This window comes from Suricata suricatta, chromosome 7 (genome assembly GCF_006229205.1).
Source record: "Suricata suricatta isolate VVHF042 chromosome 7, meerkat_22Aug2017_6uvM2_HiC, whole genome shotgun sequence".
Classification (NCBI taxonomy): domain Eukaryota; kingdom Metazoa; phylum Chordata; class Mammalia; order Carnivora; family Herpestidae; genus Suricata; species Suricata suricatta.
This window is the reverse complement of record NC_043706.1, coordinates 94,476,451-94,485,063: the sequence shown is the minus strand read 5'-3', so window position 1 is coordinate 94,485,063 and position 8,613 is coordinate 94,476,451. Positions and strand designations below refer to the sequence as shown.

Here is an 8,613-nt window from a genome sequence, read left to right as displayed (position 1 = left end):
AGAAGTAAAAGAAACTGACATCCATCAGATATGACATGTCAAACATATTCCTGTAGTTCCAATGTCCACAATATTTCACAATTAGTATTTACTAATGTTATAGGTCTAGGGGACAATTTAGTGTTGGTGTCTTCTATCTGATTAATTCTCCCCAGGGAACGTACTTTGGATGTGCTAAAGCCAGCATGCTATTCTAGTCAGGGTCAGCGCTAGCCCGATTCTAGACAATGTTGACATGACTAGGCTTCTCCAGGGCTGGTTTGCTTCTGTAAAATGGATCTGTTTGGCCATATTAAACCATATTCTACTTCACAGGGGCTTGCATCTGGTTTGGCTGGTGATTACCTCTATCCAAGGTATCCAAGGTACTATCATAAAGTATTCTCCGCTAAATTACTTAAGGAGGCAGTTATGAAAACAACCCAAGTGTCCACTGATAGAAGAACAAATAAAGAAGATATGGTGTACACACACACACACACACACACTCACAGAGTGAAATATTATTCAGCCATAAAAAAGAATGAAATTTTACCATTTGCAACAACATGGATGGATGCAGTTGTTGCTAAGCAAAATAGGCCAGTCATAGAAAAAAACAAATACCATATGATTTCACTCATATGTGGAATTTAAGAAACAAAACAAATGGGCAAAGGAAAAAAAGAGAGACAAACCAAAGAATGGAATCTTCACCATAGGGAACAAACTGACGGTTATCAGAGGGGAGATTGGTGAGGGAATGGGTGAAGTAGATGAAGGGAATGAAGAGTACAACTATCTTTTTTTTTAATTTAAATCCAAATTAGTTAACATACACTGTAATAATGATTTCAGGAATAGGATGTAGTGAATCATCAATTACGTAGAACACCAAGTGCTCCTCTTAGTCCTCCTCCCATCACCCAGTTAGCCCATCCCCCCACCTAACACCCCACCAGCAACTCTCAGTTTGTTCTCTGTATTTAAGAGTCTCTTATGGTTTGTCTCCCTCTCTGTTTTTATCTTATTTTTGCTTTCCTTCCCCTATGTTCATCTGTTTTGTTTCTTAAATTCCACATGAGTGAAATCATATATTTTTCTTTCTCTGATTGACTTATTTCACTTTAGCATATTACAGAAGAGTACTATCATCTTGATGAGCACTGAGTAATATATGGAACTGTTGAATCACTACATTGTTCACCTGAAATTAATATAACACTGTATATTAACTATGCTGGAATTGAAATAAATATCAATTTTAAACCTAAGTTTCTTATTTTAAAGGCTCCTAAGCTCTACTTAAGTCCGGGTTGAAGTAAGTATAGGATGGAGTTTAGGAATCTATATTTTAATGAATACCTCAGGTGATTCTTATACTTGTTCACCATTGAGAACTGTCATAGGGGAAAAAAATTAGGCTGAAAAAAAGTTTTATTAATGGTCACCTTATGTCATAGAAAAAGCTCACTATTGTGCTTACAAAAAACCTGGTCCTGAAAACTTACACTCAAGGATGACTTAGCTACACACTGTATCCACAGGTCACATTAAACTGATATATCAAATAGAATATAGACAACTTGAAATTTGGAAAATGTCTATCAGACAGTGATCATAGTTCTGATATAATTCATGTTAAATTATATCATTAAAAATACTCAGATATCCAGTTAAGTTGGATATGATAATAATAGGAAAGGTAGAATTCATACAAATAGAAAGATGGGAGAAAATCACCATAGTTCTACCAGCAAATGGTAATAAATATTTAATATTCTAATGTATTTCCTTTCAGTTTTTCTAAGTATGGTATTTTGTTTTGTTTTGACATGTGACTTGACTGGACTCAAGCCTAAGAGAAAGGTTTTCTCTAGGACATTTCTTTTTATTATTATTATTTTTTTAATGTTTATTTATTTTTGAGAAATAGAGAGATAGAATGCAAATGGGGGGAAGGGCAGAGAGAGAGAGAGGGAGACACAGAATCCAAAGCAGGCTCCAGGCTCTGAGCTGTCAGCACAGAGTCCGATGTGGGACTCAAACCCACAAACTGCGAGATCATGACCTGAGCTGAAGTTGGATGCTCAACTGGCTGAGCCACCCAGGCGCCCCTCTCTGGGACATTTCTTAAGTCTTACCACAATTATTCTTATAAACAGTGACTATTCATACTAAAATCATTGCTAAACTTCCTCCAGATATTATTATAAGAGACACAATTCCTCCATACTGTGAATGCCCACTAGTGTGGCCTGTCCTTTGCAGTCCATTAGAACTGGCCATGGATTTCTGCAGCTATGTGGGATTAGGATTGTGGATGATTCTAGTGAGATGTCTCCCAAATTCCACAGTTTCTCCATTCCTGACACTTTAGTTTTGAGTTTTCATTCTCTTAGTCATGTGGTCTGTATCTTTGAATAAGTTTTTAAGTGTCCAGCGTGGTATATTGTGTGAAATCTTGCAAATCTATTGCTTTCACACATGAAAAACAATTTAGATGCTATTAAATTATTGTCATATCCTTTTCTTCTCAAAATTCTGCATGTTGATATTGTGCCATTGTCTTCACAAGGAAAACTCTGATACTGCTTCATTTATGTTCTCTTTTCTTAAAAAAATTTTTTAACATTTATTTATTTTTGAGAGACAAAGAGAGACAAAATGAGCAGGGGAGGGGCAGAGAGAATGAGAGACACAGATCTGAAGCAGGCCCCAAGCTCTGATCTGTCAGCATAGAGCCTGACACAAGGCTCAAACTCAAGAACTGCGAGATCATGACCTGAGCCAAAGTCAGACACTTAACCGACTGAACCACCCAGGCGCCCCTATGTTCTTTTTTCTTTTCTGCAGGGATGCTCTAATGATATTCTTTAATATGATTGTGTTTTTTAATGATATTGTCAGCTATTTTTCCTGGAATTCAGTGAGCTCATTTTATCTTCATACTAGTCTTTGTCTAGCTTAAAATGTTTTTCTTCAATTATACCTTTACTTATTGCTTCAGATTCCTTTTTCAGGATTACTTTTTAATATTTTTGGTTACTTTCTATTTCTCAACCACATTAATCTTTTCCCTGATAGTTTTGATGTCTTTGTTCTTTTTCTCTGCATTCTTTGGAAAGTTGTTATCCTCTACCCGAGATTTATTTTCTGTTTCTTATTGCCTTTATCCTGATGCACATTTGAATCTGCTATTGCATTTTACATTTCCTTGCATTGCATTGCTTTCTTAATAGAACTAACTTTCTTGTATTCCTATCTTATCTTAGGTTAGTCTCTCTTTTTTGCTTCGTGATTCCTATTTCATAAGCTGTTGTCCTCCTGTGCTTTTTGAGTCACCAAGCATGCATTTTCTAAAATTTACTCTGCTTCATGAAAGAAATCTTTTTCAAAAGCAAATTCTTCATCTAAATCTTTGGCTTAATACTCTTTCCCTTCACTATAACATCTTTTCATAGACCTTGTCATTGTGTTGTTGTTGACTTGTCCTTGAATGGAGCAGATTATATCGAGCTCTAGCAGGTAGAGTAGGGAAACCAATAGGAAGAGTTGGTGAGGTATTTATAAGAATTATCCCCCAATCCACACATGGTGCCTGTGCGTGCACACATGCGCACACACACACACACACACACACACACAGACACACACAACACACACCTTTCACTTTAATGTTTTGCCTGGTACTCTCAGATATGGACCTGAAGGTAAAGTTAATGTGCATTGGCCTCGTTCAGGTGGTGATATTTGGTAAATATTCACGTCTGTCTCTTCTACACTGCGCTGGATCTTTGTCATCTTTGACTATTTCATTCCATAATTAGCCAGAGAAGCTAAGATAGTTTGGAAGTCCCTGTATATTCTTGGTGTTCTTCTTGTCTTTGTCATGGTTTATAATGCTTTTCTTTAGATAAGAGAGCACCTTACAGTTAAGCATGTCACCACCAGATTGGCCCTGGGCTTGTCCTCTTCTATATCCTACTCCCTTGAGTATTTTTTAATGCTTATTTATTTTTGAGAGACAGAACATGAGTGGGGCAGGGAGGGACAGAGAGAGAGGGAGACACAGAATCTGAAGCAGGCTCCAGGCTCTGAACTGTCAGCACAGAGCCCAACATGGGGCTTGAACTCATGAACCATGGGATCACGATCTGAGCCAAAGTCAGATGCGTAACCAACTGTGCCACCCAGGCACCCCTCCCTTCTGTATTAATTATAGAATTCTGTAGAAAGAGGAGCCAACTGTTACTTTAGCTTGAAAGACAGTTTCCAGTGTTACAGAATGGAGCTATATGTATAATATTATATAAGTACATTATATATATGGTCTATACAAAATTTATGTTGCAGAACTAGGAGACACTCTAAGGTGAGAAGATAGATAACTAGCTCTTTCTTCCCTGAACCATCTATGTTGGATCTGTATGTGAAACATGTTCTATCTATACCTTTAATACACTCATAGCTGAGACTTTGATATATCATTGTCTTTCATTTCCACTTTATAATTTTTTGGTGTATTTTCATGGGTGCATTAAGAAATTAAAAGAAGTATCAGGAACTCCTAGTCTGATGCATGTGAACAGAAGTTTGAATAATATTTAACAACAGTTATCAGTCAGAATTCTATGTGCCATGTGTATATTATTTTGGTCAATGTTCTTTTATATGTTTTAGCATATTCTTTGTTTTTCACTCTATATCATTAAATATTTTATGCCATACTTTACCTAACAGGAACTGTATTTTCACTTAGACCTAGTATACACAATTAAACTGTGTTTTGAAATTTTCTTTGTGCCAAAAATTTCATAGAGGAGTAAGGTTTTAAAATTCAAGCAGTAACTATTAGCCTTCTTTCTTAAGTATCTGAGCCTGGGAAGGATACTGCAGTTGGAACAGACATTTCAAAAGGATCCAAAGAGGGCCTGGAAACTAAAGAATTATCTGAAACAGGTTAGATTATAGAAGTACTTAATGTGTGAAAGTAACTTTCATATTATTTTACAAAGGGTGTAGTCCCTTATTTAGGCATAGTATCAGTTTCCTACTTCTTTCTATGTTATATACCAGTTGATATGTATTAATTTAGCTTATTATATTAAAAATATATGTAGCCAACTTATAGTATTGTTTTTCATCAAATTTTATTTTATACATTAACAGTTAAAGTTGCCATATGAAATTTTTAATAATTATACAAATAACTTTGATTTTATTAATGATAATAATTCATCTAAGCCATTATAAAAAGCAAAGCGTAATTAAAATATGAATTTATGAATGTATATTACTACTTAGAAAACTAAGTTTATTTCTTTCAAATGTTTTTAAATATTAAAAGTATAAAATCTAAAGATATAATATTTGAAGACTCTTTTTTCTTTCCTTTAACCTTTACTCAATAGTTGTACTCCCTGAGTTTCCAGAAGATGCTTATCCCAATGTTCCTGAAATGGAGCCAATTAAAGAGAAGGTTACAAATTTCAGCATTGTCTGGAAACAGCTGGAAACAGCAATCCACGAGTCTTTCGTTCAAACTTTAAACTTGGAGGTGGCTAACAAAACTCCAGAGGAACTTCTTCAAAAAGTAGTTGAGACTATGGAAAGTAAGAGCCGTAATCATAACATTTATTGTCAAGAACAGGTAATATTAACACCACCATGAAAGTTTAAAGCCTTTCTTGGTGGTTTGGGAAGCAAAACATTCAGTATACTCAGGGTTGATGTTTAAAATATTTAGCAACTCTCACTGTGCAGGCACCTGACAATCCTAACAGTTCTGGGACACAAAGCACTGGCCAAACTGGCCAGTTGTTGTTTAAACAATTTGTGAAGACCTGTTTGTATTCACATTTAAACTAAGAGATCAGTCATTATAATCCACTTTCCTAATCTCTGACCACTGTTTTATGCTGATATCCTTTTATTCTAAAAGTATCTTCCCAAAAGTTGCTTTTTTTTTTTTTTTTTTTTTTACAGAACCCTTTCAGTATGCTGGATGGGAGTTAACTGTGGAAGATTATGATGAAGAAACAGAAGACTATCAGGCCGAAGCTGAAGTTGATGAGGAGCTAGAAGAGGATGAGGAGGAAGAGGAAGAGGTATGACTCCTTTATTACTTCTCATGCACATTGGTCACATCCCTGAAAGTGCAAATCCAGAGTGGAAACTAGAACTTTGGGACCCCCAAGAACACAAGCAGGAATCCTCAATGTTATAAATGAGCATTTTCAACACACTTTGCCTCTACCCAGCTTTGCTTGACCGCTGAAATGCCAGGGGTACTTAGACAATATTTTATACCCATGAAAAAAGAAAAGGGAAATGTTAAAAAATTTTTACCATGGAAACATCTACAGGCAGTAGAGACAAATATTTAACAGAAATGGGTGTTTTTTGTAAAAACCAGATAGCAATGGCCTCTTTGGGAGGCTGCTTGTATGATAATAAGTCATTTTCAGGTATTACTCTACTCCCTTAGCAAGAGAATTTTGATAAGCATTCTCATTTGAGCCACCCAATCAGGTATCTATCAATAATAAAATAGGAGGTGATTCTTTTAAATTTAGGTTTTACCAATTCTTTTGAGACTCCTAAACCTAGTTCCAGCATGAGAGGAGGTTCTCCCCAACACAACACCTAGCAGTTCTCAGACACCAACAGGATGTCTGAGAATTCACTTCAGTCCTGATCCTGTCTACCTGGAGATGGCATCAGATTCCAGGGGTTAAAGGTTCAGTCCTCAAGGACTGCCCTCCCCTCCTGCCTCAGACACAAGTCACAGCCCCAGGTTATTTCCTGTGCTTCTGACTGACTGGCTACAGGTTAGGACAAGGTCCTGAACAATGAAGCTTCTGTCCTTGTGGAGCTTGGGGCCCTTCTTGGTAGCATATGGAAGCTCTTCCAAAAGAAAAGACCAAAAAGCTGTCCTCTTGGGTTTTTATGGAGGCTTCATTATGTCGTCATGATTGACTAAGTCATTGGCATTGGCTGATTCAAACTCCAGGCCCTCTCCCTACCCCACCTGGGAAGGTCGTAGGTGGAACTGAAATTTCCAACCTTCTAATCAACATGCAATAGCCTGGATGAAACTTAAAATAATTATGTTAAGGGAAAGAAGCGAGACAAAAAAGAATGTATCCTGTTTGATTCCATTTACATAAAAATTTAGGAAACTAATTATAGTGCAAGGAAACAGAGCAGTGGTTGCCTGGGGATGGGGCAGGTAGGGGCACATAGGGGCAGAAGAGGGGATTTTACAAAGAAGTGTGAGCAAACTTGGTGTTCATGAATATGACCATTGCCTTGATTGTGGTGATAGTTTCACAAACGAATACTTGTGTCACAATGTAACAAGTTTTATACTGTAAATATGTATTTAATTATTGTATATGCTGTAAATATGTGATTTAATGTTAATTATACCTCAGTCAAGCTGTTAAAAGCATTAATGGTGGTTATCACTCAATGATGAACTTACAAGTAATTTTTATTTTTTAAAATATTATCTGATTTTTTAACATTAGAAATGTATACATTTTACCTCAGGAAAAATCAACTATAAAGATATTTCCCTTTTGCCAAACAGAAAGTATAAAAAAAAAAGCCACACAATAGTTCTAATGCCACTCCCAAGTTCAGGAATCATACCAAGATAGGCCCAGTGTCTCTCTTTTCTCATCAATCTTGCCTATACTTTGGATGCACTTAAATTTGTATGTTGGGGCGCCTGGGTGGCTCAGTCAGGTAAGCATCTGGCTTCAGCTCAGGTCATGATCTCACAGTTCATGGGTTCGAACCCCATGTCGGGCTCTGTGCTGACAGCTAGCTCAGAGCCTGGAGCCTGCTTCAGATTCTGTACCTCCCTCTCTCTCTGACCCTCCTCTGCTCACTCTGTCTCACTCAGTCTCTCAAAAATAAATTTTAAAAAAATATTTTAAAAAATCTGTATGTTATGTCTTTCTGTATCTGTGGGAAATTATTACCTCTTCTCCATCTCTTCCTTTTTTTTTCCTTCCATAATACCTAATACTAATTAGGTCTCTAAATATCTCTCCAAATATCTGTATCTTTTCCCTCAAATTCTCCATCTCTTTACTCTTCTGTTCATATGTGTAGATATGTCTTCCATTCAGTCTTCTCATTTAAGACATTGACTGGGGTCCTACTGCTGTTATAACAAACTACCACACAGTTAGTGGCTTCACATGACAAAATAATCATAAGTTCTCAAGGTTGGTCCTCTGAAATGAACCTCACAGAACTAAAATCAGTATTAGCTGTGTTCCTTCTGATAGAGGATAAAACTTTTCCTGTCTTTTCCAGCATCTAGAGGCCACCTGTATTCTTTGGCTCATGGCTTCTCCCTCCATCCTCAGAGCACATTATTTCAGCCTCTGCTTTCCATCATGTTATCTCCTCTTCAGCCTTTGACCTTCTTGCCTCTCTCTTACAAGGATGTTTGTAATTACATTGGGCCCACCTGGATGACCTTCCCATCTCAACATCCTTAATCACATATGAGGTAATCCACTCACGGGTCCTGGGGATCCTTGGGAGACATTAAGTGGTCACTCTCTTTTTAGGCTCATTTATGTATTTTGTTGGTGATCATGAGCTCTTTTC

The 8,613-nt window shown here is 36.8% G+C and overlaps 1 protein-coding gene across 1 annotated transcript in view; it reads left to right on the top strand.

The window, feature by feature from the left end:
• AK9 (adenylate kinase 9) overlaps positions 1 to 8,613 on the top strand; it is a 107,335-nt gene that overhangs the window by 48,451 nt on the left and 50,271 nt on the right. Inside the window, exons 20-22 of the mRNA XM_029943204.1 lie at positions 4,852 to 4,941; positions 5,394 to 5,594; positions 5,968 to 6,089. Coding sequence (XP_029799064.1) covers positions 4,852 to 4,941; positions 5,394 to 5,594; positions 5,968 to 6,089 — 413 coding nt within the window. The remainder of the gene's footprint in view (positions 1 to 4,851; positions 4,942 to 5,393; positions 5,595 to 5,967; positions 6,090 to 8,613) is intronic.